This window comes from Heliangelus exortis, chromosome 8 (assembly GCF_036169615.1).
Source record: "Heliangelus exortis chromosome 8, bHelExo1.hap1, whole genome shotgun sequence".
NCBI lineage: Eukaryota > Metazoa > Chordata > Aves > Apodiformes > Trochilidae > Heliangelus > Heliangelus exortis.
In genome coordinates this window covers 17,256,509-17,280,343 of record NC_092429.1, presented here as the reverse complement: position 1 = coordinate 17,280,343, position 23,835 = coordinate 17,256,509, and the positions used below count along the sequence as shown (strand labels likewise).

The following is a 23,835-nucleotide window of genomic DNA, read 5'->3' as shown; positions in this document are numbered from 1 at the left end:
TCTACACATAAACATCTACAAGACCTGCTTTTAGTAGCATAAAGAGAAGTCTGAAAACTGCCCAATTCAAAAGCTTTACTTCCCTCCCCGTAACACCTTTTCTATGCAATTCCAGAGTTGTTACAGAAACTTAGAAATGTGGCAGAAACGGGAAGCTATTTTATCAAATAACTATTAAAAACACTCCCAGGCACAAAGCAATAGAAGAAAAAGTAGAAAACTTTCCCTGGTGAGAATTTGACTTTTAAATATCCAACACTACCCAAACCTTCAGATCTCCCTACACATTCTTTAAAAAGAGTGGCAGGCAAGACGAAGGTTAATTTAAAATAAATTAATTGCTGCTTCCATGCACTCTAGATTTTCACGTTATAGTTTTCCAAATAGTAATTTCTTAATTGTTACCTTTGGTTTCTTTCCAAACAGCCACAGCTTTCCTTTAGCCTTGCCCACTGTAGTTTTTGAATCAATTCTCATTCCTTCTTGCTTTGGTGTACTGATAGTTCCATCAGAGATAGTTCTGTAAATATTTTGACTGTAATCTTCAAATGGAAAATCTCCAGGAGGTTCAAAACCAGATTTGAAGCAGTCTATGACTAGCTGAGAGTCCTGAAAAGAGGACATTAAGGAGTTTAAAAAGCAAAGCCACCAGGAACTGAAGCGAGAAGAACCTGGAGATAAAGTTTTCCCTTCATCACAGAGCTGTGGCAATGGGAAAGTGAGAGAAGTGTCAAAATGCTTCTCAAGTGAAGATAATTTATGTGCTTGTTTCTCAGCACTGTTACCATGAGTGTAAAATCAAAGCATGCCCTCCCCATCCAGAATCCAGCAAACTATTACTATTAAAAAAAAGGGGGCAAACTATTACTCCCACCCCTTCTAAACCTTCAACATTACCACTGAAATGAAGGTAATGCCAAAAAATGAGATGCATTAAGAAATCATAGGGAAGAAGGAGCAAGAAGTACCAGTAACTGCAGTCAAAGAGGAGCAGAGAACAATACTTTAGCTGAACACCATTTGTAATATTTACTGCTACACAATGGAGAATACCAACCTTTTTGATAAGCTAGGATGGTTCAGGATAACCAAAACAATGTGTCCAACACATACAGTAAGAAAGTGTCAAAGGTCTTCAGATCACAAGAAAGCAATAAAAAAGGAGGAGAACAGAAAATGAAAGTGGAAGTGACTGGTTAGGCTTAAATTGGACTCACAACACTTTACAAGCAAACATTTGACATCAGAAAGATAAACATACAGGTTTATCTGTCTTTCCCCTCTCCATAGCTTCCGTATCAGTGAAACTGATCATACACATTTAACAAGTTGCTCAATTCTACTTACCCTATGTTCATCAACTGATTTTGCTGCAAGGATCATCCCCTCTAAACATTTAGAGATAATGGGAATAACCTTGCGTTCAGAGTCAGCAAAGCCTTTGTAACATTCACTCAGTTTGATGGTTCTTCTTTCATCCATTTCTTGAAGTTGCTGCAAACACAAAGCAAGATAAAATAAAGCTTTTATTTGCAGATTTTTTCCCCAGTCCTGGCATATGCAGTTACTGTGGTCAACACAGCATAGTACAGAAATGCTGTGCTTTCCCAGTATTTGTATGTTATTAACAAAGCAGAGCCTAATTAAGTAAAAAAATCAAGTCCTTTCAAACATAGACTTAACATGCCTAGAACAGTATGTGCTGATACCCTTTGGTTTTTAAAAATTAAGTACTGCACTTCTTTTCCTTAATCTTTTTTAAAGTATGTATACAGTGTCTACAGCCACATATTTAGTTTAAAATATTTGTTTCATGCAAAAATGAAAACTACAGTAAAGAAATTCTACTAGAATTTATACATCTGCTTCCTCTCTTCTACTTCCAAATAATTTCTGTCTGGTGATATTTCTATCTTTTATTTGTATACTTCCCAATAAATACCAATGCTTAATAAAACTAGGGAAAAAAAAGAAATATTAAATTATATTTCCTTCAGAACTGTGATAAAAAATAAAGAATGCCATTACATAAGATTTGTAATAAAAATCTACTGGAAGACAAGAAAAAGAATAAATTAAAGATTAACACTATTAAGGTAACAGCTCTGGACCTTTCACTTAATTGAAGGTAGAAACAAAACCAAAAGAAATCAAAAAGCAACACTGCAAACTTCAGTAGGTTATTTAAAAATGGCATAAGAAGCTGGATCTTCTCTGTATCTACTCTAACAAAGGGAGATGTCTCAAACAGTATCCCGCTTCATCTCCCTGAAATAAAGCAAAAACCTAGTCGTGCTAAATCCCTCTCCCTAGGTCTTCCCAGAGAATGTTACCAAACACTTGAAATAATAAAAATGTAGTCCCCAAAGAAAGCAGGACTAAACCTTTCTGCTCCTACTGAACTGCTCTTACTGTGTTCAAAAAACACAGGCAATATCTTAAAATGATAATGCATTTTCACCCTAGAGAAATAAAGGCAATAAACTAAAACTCTGGTCCATGCTACAAAGATGATGGAACTGTTTCTTCTGGGAATTGACTGAAATTCCTCCACCAGTGTGCTGGTGTCAGATGTACTGTAGTGCTGCTTTACAGATAAAATATTAGAAAAAATTCTAATAAGCCAAGGCAATTTTCTCCTTTGAATCCTAGACCTTCTAGTACATAAGTTTAAAACTATGAACTCCCTTGTGCTTCTGGAAAACATTGAAGCATTCTTAAGCTGGCACACCTCCAAAAGCCAGCATTTTTACTTTACATTTCCTCAGTCTGTGTCTCACAATCAGTTTCTACAGTCACAGTATTCTCCCAAATGGCTGAACGTCCAATGCCAATGCACTTCTGAACTCTCCCTTACCTAATGCCCCCAATACTTTACTTGATTTGCAAAGTCCTTCTGGTTTTGAAAGCATCTTAAAAGAAGTTTTTAGTAGTTACATGAAGCCCTACAGAAATCCCCTTTTTAGAGGCAAAGTATTGCTCTAATTTGACCTTAAGCTTATTTTATTAATGTAGAGAGTCCTGTGGATGACTGGTAATACTGATGAAGCAATGACCAGCTGGGACACACACACCACAAGACAAAATAATTGAATCTCTACACCCATTGTCTATCTGTACAGGAGATACATTAAGCCACCTGGTCACTATTAGCTGTATGCTTTTCTTCATCTTTCCCAGGCTCAAAACATTCACACACACAAATACCAAGATAACAATTGATAAAACCTGATTAGATTGATTGTTTTATATGTCTACTCTCATCCAGATGTCTCAAATGTTTATTTTGCCATACCTCTTCAGTAATATTTAAACAAAGAGTCTATAAAATCTTCCTGAAGAATGCAACAGAATATTTTCATTAGAAGTCTAAGCATAAATACTGTCAGGAGTCTCATGATAAAACACAGGTTGTACCAAGTTTATCCTAATTTATTGATAGAAGTATCCACTAATATGAAAAAAGTATTAAATTTAAAAAACTATTTCTCCCTTAAAAGAATATCAGGCATACTTTCTCTGTTAATTATTTTACCTTATAAATCTGAGGAATGACAATGTAGTAGTGTTTGTGCTGTTCCCCATTGAAATTCTGTAGTTGTGCAGCATATTCATTTTTGTTTTCATCAGCCATATGGGTGCGCAGGTTTAACTGTTGCTTAGCCTAGAAGGAAAGTGTTATCAGTTCAAACATGTCTTGTGCTTTTAAATAACATAAAGCATTTTAAAAAATTTATTTTACCAACTACATAAAAACACTCTTCACAAATCATCAGAACTGACATCCTTAGAATTGAAATACAAAGAACGTAAGATTTTGTATATACTGAGAGCCTACAGGCCTAATTTTTCCTAAAAAGCAACAGGACGAGAGAAAAAGGTCTTGATTTCAGCCAGGGAAAGTTTAGACAGGGTATTAGAAGAAACTTCTTTACTGATTAAACACTGGAATAGGCTTCCCCTGCTCGGGGAAGTACCCCGAGCATCCCTGGAGATATTTAAAAAACATGTAGATGTGGTGCTTAGGAACATGGCTTAGCACTGGATTTGCTGAAGTTCGGTTAATGGTTGGACTCTGATCATAAAGGTATTTTCCAACCAGAACAATTCTGTGATTCTGTTATATAGAGAGAGCAAGATAATTTTAGTTCCTTTAGCACTGTCACTTAAATGCATAACCTAAAAAAGAGACAAGTGACTGAATATATATAATGAAAGATACCAAATACCAGTAAGCTTGCCTGTTTAAGGCAACAGCATGATCTACAGACTCTGTACTGTCTTAAATTTTACTGTAACTTTGATTTTGCACATAGTAAGAAAGCATAATTTACACACATTTTTATTCCCATTTTTATTTTGTTCCAGTACTGAGGGTAAACATGCAAATAAAATATATCTTTGAGAGTAAAGAAGTAAGTGGCACCACTCTTACCTTCTCAACATCAGCCTTTGTTGCATTAGTATCATTGTCCAGTCTTTCGTAGCTTTGCTGTGCCTTCTCTGCCTCTCTGCATTCTCTCTCAAATTTCTTTTTACTCTACAAAAGCCACAAACTTACTGATTCAACAGCCAATATCCCCTCCTGGTTTTGTACTGTAATTATGAATTCCAAATATCAAAGCTTCCATTAAAACACATTAGATTCACTTAGTACCCAGAAGTAAAATCACTACTGTCACAGCAACCAAGTCTCAAAAATTTTTCTATCTGTAACTTTTTTCTTGGAAGTACCTGTAGTGAGAACCACAAGTCCTCAGGTGTCGCCGATAATGAACTGGGAGCTTAGGCCCAGCTGTGCCCAATAATTAGGGCCTGCCCCAGCCGGAAATGGGCGGGGCTGAAGGGCAAAATAAAAGGCATGTTCCCAGAAGCAGAGAGAGGATGCCTAGAAGAGATGCCTGGGGAGAGAGACGGCCTGAGAGCTCCTGAGAAGAATCGTGTCCCCGAGAGAAGGGCTCGCCGCTACATATAATGGTGATTTCTGGTTTTGTTCAAAATATTCATGAGGGTAAAGATACAGGGGAGGTGGAAAATAAATGAACTGAGTAATCTGATTTTTAGAGGTCTGCATGGATACCAGTAATATTAATGAAAGACATGTGTATTCATCACTATTAATTATTAGAAAACTTCCAAATCTGGAAAACAGAATCAGGAATGAATGGAGATATATCTGCTATCTCTATTTAAGTCAATTCAAACATTTTTATAAAAATTGCATTAAAAATAGTAAACAATTGACAAAAAATTTTGAAAATTTAGCTTTAAATCTATTAGAAAAACTCAGTAGAAGTTTATACTAAGGATTTTTAAACCTTTTTTTTTGTTTTAACAATATTCAAATATTAATTTTTAACTTGTAGTTGCTGGAATAGCAGCCTTCTACAATCCTTGTGTCTGGGTATGTCACAAACAGTAGAAGTGGCTTCATGAAGCCATCTTACACAGGCAGAAGTCCCACCAGACTTCAAGAAATACTTGCAAATGTAGGCTTCTCAGAAAAATATATTTTCTCTAGGGTTATTGCTAAAATTGCCATGACATACTGTCACAGACGCAGAAGAAGACAAGAGATGAAGATGCCTGAGGAGAGGGATGGCAAGAGAGCTCCGGAGAAGAGCAGAGTCCCCGAAGAGAAAGGCTCGCCGCAACATCTGGTGGAGAATGCGGGCAACAATAGCAGCCGTGAATGCTGAGGTAAAATAAAGAGCTCTACATGACCACGTTGGTGCGGGAAGCTCTACAAAGCCAGGCTTAAATGCGGAAGGCGATATAAAGAGCTTTGAATACACAATCACGTCAGATGGAGCCACTACGATGGTGCGGGACGCTCTATAAAGAGCTCCAAATACGCAACCACGGGAAGAGCTCCACAAGGCCAGGCTTAAATGCTGTAAGCAGCGTGAAGAGCTCGGAGTAGAAGCCCAGCACGGCAAGGTATACAACAGCCCGGAATGGCGAGCCAGGCAGGAGCGAAGCTGAAAAATCGGTAAAAAGAATGAGGCTCGAAGGGCGCAGCGAGTTGGCACGCGGAATTCAAACCCGAGGAATGCTGAAGCGGAGCTCTGAGTGCGCATCAAGTCAGTGCGGTCCTGAAACGGAGTCTCCCAGGGACACGCAACAGTGCGGTCCTGAAACGGAGCCCCCAGGGACACGCGACAGTGCGGTCCTGAAACAGAGCCCTAGGGACATGCGATAAGACTGGTGCGGTGAATGCTCGGAGAAGCCTCTGCATGGCCAGGCATCCCGAGGCGGCGAGTACCAGCGAAAGCTGAGCTGGTGTTCTGAGACCTCATCTGCCGCTGAGGCTATAGAGGCGAAAAAGCCGGTAGGAGCCTGAATTTTCCCTCCAATGAAAAATAATGAAATTATTGAAAAAATGAAGTTTATTTTTCAACAAACAACAAAAAGGGGGGAAATGTAGTGAGAACCACAAGTCTCCAGGTGTCACCGATAATGAACTGGGAGCTTAGGCCCAGCTGTGCCCAATAATTAGGGCCTGCCCCAGCCGGAAATGGGCGGGGCTGAAGGGCAAAATAAAAGGCATGCTCCCAGAAGCAGAGAGATGCCTGGGAAGAGAGACGGCGAGAGAGCTCCTGAGAAGAATCATGTCCCCGAGAGAAGGGCTCGCCGCAACAAGTACCAGCAGGGAAACAGCTATAATTATTCTATGAAATATCAGAAAATTAAGATACAAAATTGCCTATTAAGAAGATCCACACTTAATTACAGACAGGTCCACTTTCTAGCCTGACTTCAATAACCTAAGTAAAAGTCAGGGGTAAGAACGTAAACCTGTACAAGAAAAATTTTCAAGGTCCCTCCACCAGTGGTCAATTGTAATTGAATAAATTCAACTAAATTGTTTTTAAGGTAGTCTGAAAGATTTATCTGCATTACAAGATCTCAGCAGAAGCATCCATTATCGTGGACGTTCACATCAAGTGGTGTAGCTGTAAGCAGCACAGTGTGTGTACACACACACAGACACTCACAGACACACACCCATAGACACTCACACACACCCAGACACTCACACACACCCAGACACTCACACACACCCAGACACTCACACACACACACACAGACACCAGTATTCAGTGTACTCGATGTTCCAATGTGTCTGGCTGCTGTCAAGACAACTGCTGTAGGACAAACTGCTGAAGCTCAAGAAGTGAGTACCTCTAGAGATTAACTGGCAACAGAGACTGAGTGAGCACTGCTCTCCTGCTTCATACTGAAGTCAAGCAATTGAGGTTAATGTGTCTCTTGAAAATACTGACTTTGCACTCTAGTAAATACAGTGTATGCAACACAACTGGTTGTTTGAGGTGAACTCTGGGAATTAACTTGGTGAAGGGTGATAGCATCTAAAACTACTGCATCTGCTTCCACTCTGATCCTCTGACCATGAATTAAATTCTTTGACATGACACTGAAGCAAGAGATTGCTTATGTAGGTCCAGAACAAAACAAATATTCACCTCTCTGGTATTGCTTCACAGTAATCTGGATCAAAGACAGAATAAATTTCTAAGACACAAAGCCAGGATATCAGAATGCATTTGAACACACTTGGTTAAATTTTGTATTTTCTAATCATTATAAGCATATCACTCAAGAAAAAGGAGCTTATTATCTGTTCTAAAGAAATTAACTTTTGTACTTCTCTGTTAAAAAGTAATTCTGCCTCCTGGAAGTATGAACATCTACAGCGGTGTTCTTGAGTAGACCTCAAGTAACAAGCCTTCAAACTCAAGTCAAACACAGTGACCAAAGACTTCATCTTCACATAAATAAATGGTCATTCTTAAGTACTCTATAAACAAGAAGCAACCGAAGAAGTCTGTACCCATGTTAAAAACGTGTTCCTTTATGCCGGATAAAAGCCAAGGCTTCACTCAAACATACTCATAGAAGATGTTTACAGGAGAAATTTTTTTAACAGGGAACTACACATACATTGAAAAGTATTCTGGATGTCCTTACATGTGATTTGGACTTTCAGTAGCACAGCTAAACATTGATGCCTCAGAAAGATGTCAACAGTTCCATTTACAGATTGTATATTATTAAGTTTGATAGAAAAAACAAAACTCACATTATCCATCTGTTTCCAGCACATGTCCAGATACTGTTGAGCCTTTCGCCCTTCCTGAAGATGCTAAAAACACCACAAATAAGTTTAATTTACATATCTTTTTAATTCTGCCACTATTAGTTAGTCTCTTCTCTAGTTGACACACCATGATGTGCAGGATCTCCAACAAGTTACAAGTACTCTTTGGAAGATTACTAATCCTATGAGCAGTATGACAGACTACAATCACACCAGCAAGAAAGTTAAACACTTTTGTAGATACTATCTACCAAGATCTCAACTTTATGTTTAATAACTGTAGTAAATCAGTACACAAAAATACAGAGTAACTTTAAATATGTTTCATAAATGTACCACAAAAGCCATTTAGTGCCAATTTCATTAAATTGGCTAAACAAATACATCAATTCATTAAAAGACACATCCGTTTTTGTCAGTTATTATCAAATCAAAACATAGAAATTACCATTTTTATTATCAAATCAAAACATAGAAATTACCATTTTTCTCTCAGTTTTTAGATCATGAGAATATCTCATCAATTCTCCGTATACTCTGTGCCCCATTTCTTCTGCAACTACTTCACGTTGTCCTGCATAGTCATTCAACTCGTTAAGGATGTTAAAAAAGGCAATACACGAAGTAAACCTGACAGGAAGCACACACGCACAAACACACACATATAAAAAATGAGACAGGTTTTTCATTGGACTTCTTTTTGGTATTAACTGTATTCCTGATTAAATAAACACAAACTCACACATATTTTACAATATTCCTTATATTAATGCTAATCGAAAGCCTACGTTAGGCCTAGCACGTACTGCACGTCTCTTCAAACACATTTTATAAGAACACGGATTTTTGTGGATGGAAAAGTAAGAAGAGTAATACTACCTGGAAAGCCCTGAAGTATAGAGGTATCTCCTAAGCTGCCAATTGAGAGGCCTGTGCCTGGGAATGGATACAAACGTCCCTAGGCTTGGAGGCTGAACTTGCTGCAGAGATGATGTGCTTGGTAGTCTTGAGGGTGGAACATGCCAATCATACCACTCATATGCATCCCGATGGATGATCTACACAACAGGTTTGCTATCAGCTCTGGAGACAGCTGCCTGTTTGCCTGCCCACCTCTTGGTGGTGGTGCCACTATGGCTGGCACTAAAAAGGGGGGAAGAGGAGGGGCAAAGGGTAGAAAGTGTGTGTGGAAGGGAGGAAAGAAAAAAAAAACAGGCACCACATTAAAAAATACATCTTTCTCTCCTTTACCTGTGGAATACTGCCATCTCCATGGGCTTGGCTCTGGGGAATTCAAATGCTACCCTAGTCCTAGAAATCCCATTCCCTGCTCTCCAGGATCTTTAAATAGTTGAACCAGCTAGAGGAAATCCTAGTGTGAATTCTCAGGCACGTTGTGCTCAGCACGTGCTATGGCTGCATACTGAAACTTGCCCACTTTCCTTCCTTCATAAGAATTATTCCTAAGGAAATAAAAGCATTGTGTTTTTCTAAATAAATTTTAAAATGGCTATGGACATGGACAGTAAAATAAGCATCTCTCTGATAAATGGTCATAAAGCTGTTTAGCACAAATTGCTCCTCCACAGTTTGACATTCACTAATTTTGTATCCAGAGTCAAAGCAAGTCAACCATTTAAGAACTATTCTTGCTAAATACTAATAAGCAAACTCAGGTTTCAGGCTTAAGAATTACAGTGAAGCTGTAAGAAGCCAAGCAGAATTCTTTTGTTTTCTATAGGAAAAAAAAAAAATCCATAAAAAGATAAGAGTAAATGGTAGTCCTCATTTCCTAGACATAGAACTTGAAATGCACATTTTTACCTGGGTTCCTCATCTTTGGTTGAACGTTTAGGACAGTACTTCTTAACCAGATTTCTATTAAGGAAGGGGAAAAAAAAAAGCTATTTTAGAGTCTCTTTTGATAAAACAAACACATATATATAACTGCATGAACAAACTATTTCTATTTAGTGACTTGAAGGAACAAATCTATTTGTCATAAGATGACCCTGTCATCTTATAAGAGTCCTTTAGATAACACAAGGCAGAAAATGACTGCATTTTCAAAGCTTTAAGACACTTCGACCTACAACAATCAATTTGTAAGTATTTTAAAACCTCCACTGCACAGTGACTGGACATAAAATAATGAGTTCCGTATTTAACATCCTTTTCATACATACAAAATAAGCTAGCAGACAAGAAAAACAAAATGTATCATCACTGTGTAACATACAGATAGCTCACACTGGATGCTATAGCCATGAACACTCCATGCCCAAATTAAGCTTTGATTGTACTTTCAGGATGAAGGTTTTAACCACAGCAACTTCAAAATTTTCAGTGAGGGTATTTCCAGAACAGAAGCAGCAACATCTCTTTTCAGGAAAGATGATACATATTATTGTTCTACCACCAGTGCTGAAAATAGCAAGTTTGATGATCCACGGGACCAGCACTTCACACAGTATTACAGTCTGATTACACTGATATAAACTGATTTGCTTATCACCTTAACATACAAAACACATCACCTATTCTACCACAGAGCATAAATAGCACAGGCATACACTGCTTATACAAACAACCACAAAATATTTTAAATTATTGCTATAAATATCCCAAGTCCTGTGATGAACATGAAATAAAGCCACACAGTTTTACAGACAGGAAAGATAAGGAGAGAATGCCCAGTAATTTTTTTTTTTCCCAAATTATCTTCCTGTACATCAACCTTTATTTTAACCTTGAGTGCATTTTTTTTCCCAGCACAGGGAACGAAACTATTTTACACATGCACACAAAGAAGAAATTAAGTATAAAACAAAGCAAACCTAGCAGAGCTCCTTTATCAGTCGTCTTAGAATTGGTCTCTGGATATAATTCTTCCATCTGTCCAGTAGTATTTGAGACAACTGGTCATTGACTTCTCAGACTAAATATAGCCCAAAACAGTTTCCCCAAAAGCAGCAAAGAAGTGGAATAAATAAAGCAATCTACACCCCCAATGCTACAGAAAAAAAAAAAAAAGGAGAGAAGAAGTAAGAGAAACAAAATCTTACATGCATGGTTTGTATCTCATTCCCGAAGTTCATAACTTTGGTTGTTACAAACTACCTAACCATTAAAACAAGGGTGTTAATTCTGCTTTCATCTAAAATAACACTGCAATTTCTCAAACAGATTTAATTGAAAGTCATATTGTATCTACAGTACAAAAGTTCAAGCAGTGAGATTATGTTCAGTCATGAAGTGTATACCAAAATATGAGCAGGGAGTCAGTGTGGAAATAGCAAGCTTCTACCCTTTGTCTCTATCCACACCCTCGGAGACCACAACCAGAAAGAACCAACCATGATAAAATAGTCCTTTTCACATCAATATGTACTAAGAAACAAAATACTTTCTGACTTCATAAAAAGTATCTACGAATTTTTTTGAAATTTCTCACTGAAGATAAAACAAAAACAAACAAACAAAAAATCACTTTTTGCTCTCACCAGAATACATCACCTGTGGTAACATCCTACTTGGTAGAGATTAAGCACTGACATTTTCACAGGAAAATGCATAAAAAGAATAAAAAGCATAATCTTTGCTAAGTAACTTGCCCATGTTTCATTTTCCTTCTGTTTCTGCTTTGTTCCTCCGTGATCATTAACGAATGGGAAACTCCTAAAATTCACCTTATTATTCAGAAGGTGAAATGCATACCAAGCAGACAATGCTGTAGAGCTAAGCAACAACACATGAGCCTTTCCAAGAGAAGATTTTCAAAGGTATTAAAAATGAGAAAAGAAATCACTTACTAAACAACATACAGTTTGGAGTGGCAGGAAAAAAGGATAATAAATACAGACTATTTACTAGCATGCAAATTTCTGTTCTGATTTCATTTTCAGTGCAACTGTTTACTGTTTTTAGGAAGACAAAAATGTTATACATAAAAATTTCTCCTAATAAAATTAAGTTTTATCTGCCAATCTTGTCTACCTTGGGATCACAGGAACATACAGTTTTGAGACACTGTCTAATTAGGATTTAAGGTTCAACAACACCACAAGATACAATAATCACAGTCAGTAAATATGAAATGACAAGCAAATGCATGGAGAATTTAAAGCTCAAAGAAAAATATAGTGTTCATGGGAACAATGAAGAATAAATGGCTTTTCCAAGAAATGAAAATCAACAACTTGAGAAAACAGAGAAATCAGATTTAGAACTTTAAAGCTTGTTGACAAGCAGCCATTACGAGTATGGATCTGAAGAGGGAAACATTATTTCAAAGAGGAGCCAGTTGACATATCAAGGGGCCATAATATTCTTTAACACTTTTATCTAAATGTGTGTCTAATCCCCAGGATCTAAATGTGAATCTGGAATAGTTAAGAAGAGAACTGCAGAAATAGTTGTAGGCCATTAGTACTGTAGTACAGTACAATTTAGAATTCTTCTACCACACTCAGTCTTACAGCCATCTGGAATCAGATTTCATACAATACTAACTACATCCAATTATGCTGCTCCCGTAATTTTATCAACTTCTCTTTTCTGTATAAATTGGTCTTAGGTTAACACCAGTGTGATAGTAGCCTGGACTGCATTACTGATTTTTAAGAGAAGTACCACCTCAGCCATGTATACAGACAGAAGTTTCAAAAAGCACCCTGATAAACAAATTAGTATTTTTTTCATAGTCATGTACATAAAACACCTACATAAAATTTTTACAGATATTTTATAGAAAAATTACATTTACCAATTCAAAACTAAGTTTTCTTCAGTCACTTGATGCAGAATGTAAAGAACAGAGGCAGCATCATTAATGTGGTAGAATCTGTATTAAGGCAGCAACTTAGGTAAATACACTAAGCCTCTACATCCTATTATAAATGAGCCTGGGAACAAACTTTGAAGTCTGCTTTCATAGGTCACTAAAAAAACATGCAGTAAGTACTTAAAGACATTTCATAGTTGTATGTAAAGTAATACTTTCAATTGGGTTCTAATAGCTTCAGTGAGTGCGTATCAATATAATGAACTGGGTGAAAACAGTGGCAGTAAATTGTAGTTACACCATGGAAAAAAGTTTAACTGAAGAGATGGATCTTAAAAAATTGTAACATGGAGTTTAAATTTACAAAGCTGAACTATTAAGAATTCATATGTTTTGGCTTCAGAGACACTGCTGTAAATAACACCTGCCACATCCATATTTGAACAGCATGAATGCTCAGCTCCAATCCAAGGAAGAAAGATTTGAGAAACAAACACATATGACAATAATCTGTCCCCCAAACTTCACATTTTATATTACATCCATTTTAAGTAATGTTTGCAAGACTCTCTATATACAAATATTGTAACCATGTCTCAATTTGTGTATCTTAACATTATATTGGGGGGCACTTACACACAATGGTACACAGAAGAAGATTAAAACTCCACTTGCTCAGATTAGCTTGCCATCTCCAGAGATCACAGTGCACAATTTTGAAGAGAAACGCTCAAATAGTTCAAGAGCAATCATCACCATTTTCTTTCAACTGACCAAATTTTATTCCTCATGGTATTTTCAAAGTTAAACTGCTTGTATAACTTGTATTACTCCCTTAACATTGCAGAAAGTGGAGCTCCTTTGTCTTTTCAACTGTCATATTGCATCAGACAGAACAAAAAACAAGTGAACCTCCAGAATTATTTTGTGTGTGATGATGAGGAAGAAAACCAAACAGACCTTTACCCCGCCCCTTTTAAGCAACAATGCTGATAAAAAACAGCATCCGAGAACTCAATTACAAAATTCAATCAAGAGTCAAGAAATTTGTCACATGCTAAATCTATTTTTTCCAGTTATAAGAACTGGACAGTCATACAATTAAAATGAATTCTGTTAATCTACAATATATACTGCAGTATGTTGTCCTGCTTTACACACTTCTAACTCAGTAACAGCCTATAATAACCTTGACAATCCTTGGGGTACCATAATATGTTAACTGAGATAGGTCTACGCCAAACAAAGTTCTCCTTTCAAGTTAGCTCAAAAAATAAATTACTGTTGCTGATTTTCAGAACAAAGTGTATTGCAGACAAAGACAAAACAAGCTCTCCAGACAGTTTTTTTTAATTCCTAGACTCGTGAGGATTCCTCAATGGTGTCATTTTTCCTTATACTTTTTCTTGGTATCAAGAACTGCCTATCAAATAAAAGCAAGGAATAACTTGCAAACTAAAATCAGCATCTGAATAGGATTCTCACAAGTTACCATTTCTGGAATTGCTCAGCAACCATAAACTGCAATGACTGCATACACTGAGAATATAGAATATACACTGGACGTGCATCACTAATCTCTAACAACTCAGATCAGCTGTTGCACCTTGGGAAGACCCATCACTGAATTGTGACAGCATACCATAAAATATTTTATGAAAATGCAAGGCTATACACAAAGGGAATATGAATTTCTGCCAGGACACAGATATTTGTGAAAACTCTTATAAAAAATTAATTCAGGTTTTCATCCTCGGGCTTAAGCCTATGAGAGCAAGATCCATAACAATCTCAACAGAACGCTCATAGTCCTCCCTGAAATAAAGACAGGAAAACCCCACCACCATTCACATTAACTAATGCACTAGCTAGTGCTATCTCCCTCATTAAATTTGTTTTTTCCTGGTCACCCATGCAAGTCCTAAGAGAGCCCCAGAACTACCAAGAGGTGACCACTCACTGTACTGTTCCTACATCTACTAAACAAGGGCATAATATCTCAGTTTATTATGAAGAGTCTCTAAACACGCTGTTTTTCAGTTCATATTTCATAACAAAAGGAAAAAACGATGGCAAACTAGAAATTTATATTGGAGATATTAATATCTCACAGGCCACATGCTGCCTGCCAGCACCAGAATTCACCAGAACCATAGTACATCCTTAAGACTTCTCAGAACTTCTCAGGAGCAAGCTGCAGGATGGCTAACTCCTCCAAAGATGAAAATTTTTCTTCATCTCCACCACCACTGGGACAGGGTTAAACTGTCCCAGGATAGCGTTAACTGTGACTGTACTCAAGAAAAGTGATGGCTGAAATCAAGCTGTCATCACAACACCCTAGAAACAATCAATTCTCCCCCAAGGAATACACAAGCAAGAACATCAAAGCAACTTCATGAACTGGTCTACTGGCAGAAAATCAGTCACCCTCTCGTGTGTGTGTCGTCCAGACCCTGGCTGACAGCAGGCAGAAGTGCATGCATGCACTGTACAACATGTGTGCAGCAAGACCTGTGCTTCCCAGAATTGTCATACTCACTGCATGGACAGCCAGTCCAGCCACCTGACCAAAGGGGTACTTGAAATTACTTTTTTGTTTTTCAAGACACTTGGAGAAAAATCAATACTTTTACCCAAAAGAATAAAAAAGTGAACAGAGATTTTCTATTTTTAGTCAAATCCTGAAGTACCAATATAGTGTCTCATCACCATATTGCTGTGAAACAAACCTTAATATATTATTAAGCAAAATGGCATCTGTTCATATTATTTATGTAAAAGATCTAGACAGATCTGTGCAAATAAAAACACATTTCCATTTCTAAACAGACAACTGAATACAAATCATAACTGGGCTGTGAACTGGTGCTGTGCATGCTTCAAACTTTCCTTTACCTCCTGAAGTTCTTGTATGCCAGATTTGGAAAAGTGGTATTTATTTCCTCCTTTTGAGAAAAAGATTCCTTCTGTAAAGTAATGGGTTGTTATGGTAGGTGAATACACATGACTGCATCAAAAGAAATTGATAAATCAAAAAGGAAATGAGCAACCTAGACAAGTAACATCCATACCCTCAGCTGTGAATCTCATTTAAGAAGTGTTGTATCTGGTGACAACCTAGTTTGGCAGTGATGAGACAATGGAAGACACCACAGGAGAGAAGATGCTATCAGCTGAAGTCTGATAAGGGGTAGGCAGCAGCTTCAGCTTAATCCCCAAAATGACAGCAAAGATTAAGGTCAAGGCCAAGTTCACCAAAGTGTCATCTTATAAATCTTGTGCACCTTTTGGTAAAAATCAGTCCTACTCTACTCTGAACAAATGGATTCTGACATTTCACTGCAGCTACTCTTGTATGATCCCTGAGGTGAAATTTCTATTGGACTCAAAAAATATGTCACTTGGCATCAATTGAAAATAAACTGGAGAGGTAAGACAATGTGGGTGGTTGGGTTTTAGTCTCACACAAATGGACAAGACCAGCTATGGACAGGGTGAGTTGTGAGCACAAAGATCTGCTGCTCTCTCAACTTCTACTCAATTATTTCAATCAGATTCCATAATAAAATTTAGTGTAGCGCTTGCCAGTTGAACATGAGAAATTAATTAGTAGCAGAGGCTTGAAGCTGGTTGAATTCACACACAAAAATGTACATATGGATAATGTACTCTGCAAAAATATGCTGAAAACAAAAATATTTTTCCACTATCAGTCTGATAATTTAAGTCTTAAACCTTTTAAGTTCAAAGATTTGAAGGGTGGTGGGAAGAGATGGAGGAAAGAAGGCAAAAACAAGCAAACAAGCAAGCACACACTCAAAGATAAATTTCTGATTTGGACTAGTCAAGAAAACTTGTCTGTTATGAAAAGAATTAGTGACCTAATTCACTCTGCAAATAAAAAATGGTGATTAATCATGACATTACATACTTGCCCATCATCCGATACAGTGATTCTAGGTAACTGTTATGAATCTTAAAAAAAAAAAAAAAAAAAGATATAAAAATCCTTACCTCAGTTGTTTTGCATAGTTTTGCTCAATTTCTATCCTTTCTTTAACAAATTTTGCATATTTCTCCAAGAAGTCAATGCCCCACTGCGTATGCTTGTCCAAGTTATCAAACTGATCCTTTAAAAACAAAAGTCAAGAAAAATAACCAGAATTAAAGAAGTATAGCAGCACCGGAAATGGCATAGAGTTTATTTATGACTTTTGCTGTGCAGGAATGCTTGCTACTTGTACATAAGTTATCCAAGTTATAAATCACTTGTGTGTGTGTGTGTGTGTGTGTGTGTATCTACACCACCCATATCCCAGAACAGTAAGTTGTATGTGCAGGCACAGATGTACCTCTTTCTGTAAAAAGAGCTCCAAATGCCTGCATTTTTAATTGTATGTAGTCTTTGATCACTTTCACTTCTTCTTTCCCCTAAATCCTTCAATGCAAAAGTGGATCTTTTCCACCAAGGTAACAACAACCACTCTTAGGTAAGAGTGGTTCAACATGGTAAGAGCATGTTCAACAAGAGATGTGTTCAGCAGTTTTAAAATCAAGTTGTAATTTCATTGGATAAAAAAAATTACTTCCACTCCTGTTGATTACCACTGAAAAATAGTATAAGTTACAGCTGCATGACTAAGGTGAGCGTACTCTGCACATGAAATATTTTTTAAAGCAAATCCATGCACACAGTTCCCAATCAGCTCCACCAAGAAATTTCAAATAAAGCAATCCTGTCCTTAGCCATTAGGAAAGTTATACCAAAGCAAAGGCACAAAACAGAAGAACAGTCCAAAATAAACTATGCTTCCATAAGAAGTTGGAGGATTTTAAATACATTAAATCATCATCAATCATTAAATCATCTTCAAACCAAATCTTTCTCTGTATTGTGTACTGATCAACAGGTGGAGGACACACTAATTAGGACAAGCTGAAAATTCAAAACACAAGTGGAAATATGTAGGTAAGAAATTATGCAGGAATTGATAAGGGACTAAAACAGGGCTAGCAAATATTTTTAGCATTGCACATATTTGTATTTTATGCTAAAAAAAATCTGCAAAAGTGGAAAAAACAAGGATTTTCATTTTAGAACATTATTAGCTGTAAATCTTTCTTAATAGTTACTTACTAACCTACAAAGACAAGCAACTATAACATCACAGTTTCTGTCCTGAGTCCAAACATACTTCACAGTAAATTTAAAAAGTAAAATGTATAAAAGAGTAAAAAATATTAAAAATAAGCTTTTAAAGATATAGTTTCTTACACAAAAAACTATGAGGGGTGTTTATCTGAAGCTGTGTCCTGCAGATTTAGTAACTTTCTGGATGAGTTATGTTGTCCTTCAGTATTTGCAATTTCTGTTCAATTTCAGTATGCAGTAGGATGATCTCAAGCTAAATCAAAACATTCCATAAAACACTGCGGGGCTTAAGACTCAAGGAAACTGTGTTCACTAAGAGATACCAAGACAACAAAACCATATACAACCAACAACAATAATAAAAAATAACATATAAATAACAATAAGGTTACTCTCCAGTCTTGCCTCACAGCCCTCGGTATCATACATCATGGACTAACAACCATGGCTCTTAGTGCCTTGAACACTTCAGTCCCATGACATGTGAGTACTGATAAACAAAAGCACCCATCCTGTTCCACTACAGCCTCTGTACCAGCCTCTCCACCAAAACTACAACCACCTTCCCTGATCTGCTTCACCAGAGAACCATATAAACAGCCAAGACACAGGAGCAGCACTAATGACTATTTGGAAAAACATAGCCTGAATCTCATACTGTTCTGTTGCACCCACTATAGACTGGACAAATATCTTCTGTCAAATAAAGTGCCATTCCTGCTATTGTTTTTAGAAAAGCTACATATGCATGGTTTGTGTGTGGGAAGAGGGAGATGGTTACCACATTGCAGCCTCAAACCACTGCTGCATATACACATTAAAACACATCATCGGTCTCAAGAAGCCTCTTTCTTATAATCCACTCATTTTTGTAATAACTCTGACAACATTAACCTGCCACGAAAAAGAAGTTTCCTAAAGGTGCTTTTGGCACAGAGCCGACATCCAATACCACTAAGAGCTGACTTCCCTCAGTGCTCTGAAGAACAAAGCCTCTGCTGTCCTACTTAGGCTCTTTAGTCCACAAAGCTCTCATTTGTGGGTAAGGTTTCATTAGAATTACAGAACACCACATTACTTATGTTTCCAAACATGTAACCAGAGAGGATGGCTTTCCAATTTTTTTATTTTTTTTTTTAAACAAAAAAAGACTGCACTGGTCAAAATCAATTCTCCACTACAATATGAAACAGGAATGGAAAAAAAAGTGAGTACATTTGACATGCTATTCTCCCCTCATGCTCCTCTATTTCATCATTCACCGAGTGTCAAAATCTCTTCCTTTCCTCAATTCCACCTCTTCATGCAGTTCTAGAAATGGCAAGCTCTATGCAAGGAGCTTTGTAGGATTAGCCCATGGCCTCTCAAGGGAAGAAAAAATCCGTTCCCTCCCTGTGTGAGGAACACACACAGAACATATACAGAACAACTCAAACAGGGAAAATCCTGTGTATGAAAAAGAATCAAACCCATTAGCTACCCTCATCATTCTGTGGACCTTTACATCAGTTCAGCTCTTCCACCATTATGGACATCAATGGAACTACTCAAGGATGCATTAACTCTATCCTTGACAAGGAATTGAAATTCTAATTTACTGGGCCATTAGTCCACACTTACTGGAATTTTAAAAAATTAAAATAAAATAGTAGGATGTTCTCACTCTTTTAAGAGTCATCTTCACAACATCACTTCATTCACTGCCATTTTTGGTCAGCAATTTTATTAAGATCTAAGAAGGAAGCACACAGTATGAAGGATAAAACACCAAAACATTCAAGTACCAAAACCTTTTTTTTTCAGAACTGGCTATTTTTCAATGACACAAGTTGGATTCCTAAAAAAATTTATCTATAGATAGACTATGGTCTGTAGACTTGCATTCAAAATAAAACTGCTACAATAAACTCTCATGTAAACATTGATTTATTGGATAAAATTAGACTTACTGATTATGTCTGCTAAGTTCTCTTTAAGTTGCATACTTCCCGTAGAGCAGAGCTCTCAATTAACAGATAAAGAAAATATACAAGGCAAACACATCAGCTTTAAAGTTTTTTAAATTATCTATAAACAGTAAATCAGTGAATTAAAGTCTGCAGTCACAAAAATCATCTTGCAATGCTCAGTAATGACACTGAGATAAATGAACAAAATACAAAGGCCACATCTATGCATATAAAGGAATGGCCTTTGCAGAAAAGTTCACAGAAGTGAGTTACAAGTTCACTCATGGTCCTTTCAACTTCTCTTCAGAAGCATCTATGTTTGAGCTCTGGGCCTTAATTAAGCAAAAAGTTTCTTTTCATCCAGGAATACAATCGGAAAAACTTCCACACTGCCACAAAGGAAATAAAACTAATGCACTGAGATAAAAGCTAAGAAATATCCTCATCTGAAAATGAATTGCAAAAATCAGACAATATTGTACAGAGGGGAAAATGGACCAAATAGCTGCAGTAAAATTTAAACTTAGAATTTCAAAATTAATACAATGGTGCATTAATTTGGCTGAGTCTTTTATAAGAAATGTGAAAACTGCATTAACTAGAGATCAACAAAAGGCAATTAATAAAAAAAATTTAAAAGAGCACATCCTACAGTATCTGGCTATCTACTACCAAGATAAAAATGTTCTCAGCAATACTCCAGGGTAAACATGCAATGCTGTTTCTCTAGTAACTCCCCACAGGCAATTTTTGTGAAAAACTTTTATTAAAACTGCAGCTGACTATTGTTACACTGCTTAATGTCAGCTAATGGATGGCAACTTTATGTAGTAACTGCCCACTCAAAAGCTGGAATGTAGTCCAAAGTTTCTTCATTATCAACAAGCTAACCCAACACTTCTGAAGTTTGTCGTAGGTCAATACAGACTATTCCAAAATAAATGTCACCTCCCTAAATTGTTCTTTCAGATTATTTACTGGAACCACAGATCAATGTTACAAATACTTCAGACATGCAGCTGTAAACAGGTTTTTCAGACACCAGGAAGCTTTACAATAACACAGATGAAGCGTCAAAGCAAGGAGCCAAGTTGAATCAAACCCACACTGAAGAATAAACAGTCTTTCCCGGGATAAACTCAAGATAAGCTCTCCCCCTCTTACAGACACCTGTTTTTTTCCCCAAACAAGCCTCAAGAACAAAGAAAAACAAGGAGGATCTCTTCAGAGGAGTAAGCATGGAGAGAATGCTACAGCATAAATACCAGAACCCTGAAGTTTTCCTAAACCTCTCAGTAGTTGGTCCAGACACTCTTATATACGAGGGTTTCAAATAAAAGGCACTAAACCAGACTGAGATTTTTAGAGGGTTAATGTTCCCAGCTTTCATAAGCTTTAGAAAGAATTCCTAGCTTGCACTAAAAGCTAGGAGTGGTATCAACTGCTGTAAAAAAATTCCATTTTATCAAATGATTCCTTTACAATAAACCCTAGTTTACCGTATCTACACCAAATAGCTGATACATCTCCATTTCACTGACCTCCATTTTTTCCATCTCCAGGCAACAGCTGAAAGCCTTAAAAATCATATTAAACTCAGAACACGTTCAAATATAAGTTTAAGAAATTTATCTCAATTACCACATTCAGTTAAATCTCAAGTATCTTTACAATATATATTTTTTTAAATATTTTAAATCATTGCACTTTGCATTAGTTATGCTACCATCATTTCATTCTCTTGTATATTACTATTCCTCTATGTTTTCATCTGACCACAATTTTAGTCTGCAGTTATCCAAGGGATCTTATTTGCAATTTTGAAACACTGGCAAAATATTAGGTTTTTTCCCTAATTCTTTATTCTCCAGGCTGCATAGTTTGGCCAGTCTAAACTTCTGATTCACTGAATGGGGGATTAAAAACTCAAGCCCATCTTTTGGTGTCCAAATTCTTAATATTCATGAAGTCTGGGCTAGGAAAATACATAATATGCCCTAATAAGATTCCACCAAGAAAGTGTTCACAGAAAAGTGGGAATCAGGTCTTGTTCACAGATCAAAACACTTGGCATCAAAAAACCACCAATGCATTTGCAGATACAAATGCTTTATTTTATTAGCACTTTAGCAAAAGCAACAAATTATCTAACTGCACAACTAACTGCAAGTCCACAGTAATCAAACTGAGAAAATGTGGCTGATTATGTAACTCCACACAGCTCTTGTTTACTCAATTAAAGCCCATGAGGGCTTCTCAAATGAACTTGAATTATGGATAAATTCAAATGACAGGTTAAACTCTGCATAATGTTTCTTCCTTCATGTGTCACCAATACTTCAGAAGACAAAAAGACACAACTCTATTCAACAAGTCGAAGAAGATACAAAACATTATAAACCTACTAACTTCACATATTAAAATTTTATCTAACTTTTCTGAACTATCTGACCTGTTTGTAGAAAACATGACACAGCTTACTTTTTTCCTTTCCCTTTTTTTTAAATTAAAGATCAAATCCTTGAATTAAGTTCAAATAATTCCATATTTTATATGAATAAGATGACTCCAGGAAAATGTATTTATTTTTAAAAGAACTTGCAGTTTTTGTGTAGAGAACTACTTGACGTGCTTCATTAAAAATTATGTGAACCAACACCAGACATAAATATAATAATGAGATGTACAGTATACCTTTTCCTATTTGTCTTCAGAGCAAGATTGATTATAAAATTGTTCTTTAATTAGAGTATGTTAAACTAATCTAGTTCTGAGAATACACATCAGTTTTTCTGATCTTAGAAACCTCTTCAGTGCCTAATTGGTTTAGTTTAGTCTACTTTTGTCTCTATGTTTACGCATTCCTGCTTCCTTTTCCATCCTAGGATAATAGCTCATCTGTTTTACTGTCTGAACTGATTATCATTTATCTCTCATCTTGCCTGCTTGTTTTTATAATTACCAATTTACTGTTTTGTTCTCCTTTTCTTACAACTGCAACATTCTGTTTCATTGTAACAGGCAGAAAAGAACTGCTTCCAGCTTAATGGTAATTTTTTTAAAATATCCTGTTAGTTTCACATCTAAATACTAACAAAGAGCTGTTTCTATAACAAAAACAAAATAGAAAGTGTCTTGCTGTTCTGCTTTCTATGAGTTCTGGATTGTCACTTCCAGTTTAACCTGAATATTATACCTCATTCTTCTCTGAAAACTATCAGTGTATTGGAGAGTCAAAAAAAATGCGGCTGTGAGCAAACTTAAAGGCTAAGTATTTTATAGAGCAGAACATTAACATGAGAAGCAACAGCAAAAGCTACAGCTACCCTGGAAATAAAGCAAAGTCACTCAGATATTAAGATGAAAAAAAAAGTTACAGGTGCATATAAATAAACAGTACTTTGCATTTTCATTTCGTCAAAAAGTAAAAGTTCAATGTAGACTCTACAGGCAGAATGATATGAGAAGTATCTACTAGTTTTCTGGAGACAAAAAAAAGGAAAAGTAATTCCTAAAAAAGAACTGAAAACCATACATTAGCCAACCTTTAGCACTAGGAGCTAGTTTGTTTGCAAAAATTAAGACACTGATGTTAACAGTAAACTGTGTGTCACAGCTTGAAAATATTTCAAACTACTAGAAATGCAGAACTAACATACTTAATACACAAGAGTTTTGAAAACAATGGGAATTAAAAAATTATTTTTAGCTGGATGAAAGACTACTTTGCTTTACAGAATAAAGAATTTAATAAATTCATAGTACGAAAAATCCATTCACCTGTTAAACTTTTGTACATATTCTTAAAAAGCTACTGTCAACTTTA

The 23,835-nt window shown here is 36.4% G+C and overlaps 1 protein-coding gene across 6 annotated transcripts in view; it reads right to left on the bottom strand.

The window, feature by feature from the left end:
* Positions 1–23,835, bottom strand: part of FNBP1L (formin binding protein 1 like) — a 59,332-nt gene that overhangs the window by 13,310 nt on the left and 22,187 nt on the right. For all 6 annotated transcript variants that reach the window (XM_071750742.1, XM_071750745.1, XM_071750740.1 and 3 more), the window contains exons 2-9: positions 16,923–17,038; positions 9,947–10,000; positions 8,605–8,752; positions 8,105–8,167; positions 4,436–4,540; positions 3,536–3,664; positions 1,348–1,494; positions 406–609 (exon numbers count right to left, since the gene is read on the bottom strand). In XM_071750742.1, coding sequence (XP_071606843.1) covers positions 406–609; positions 1,348–1,494; positions 3,536–3,664; positions 4,436–4,540; positions 8,105–8,167; positions 8,605–8,752; positions 9,947–10,000; positions 16,923–17,038 — 966 coding nt within the window. The remainder of the gene's footprint in view (positions 1–405; positions 610–1,347; positions 1,495–3,535; positions 3,665–4,435; positions 4,541–8,104; positions 8,168–8,604; positions 8,753–9,946; positions 10,001–16,922; positions 17,039–23,835) is intronic.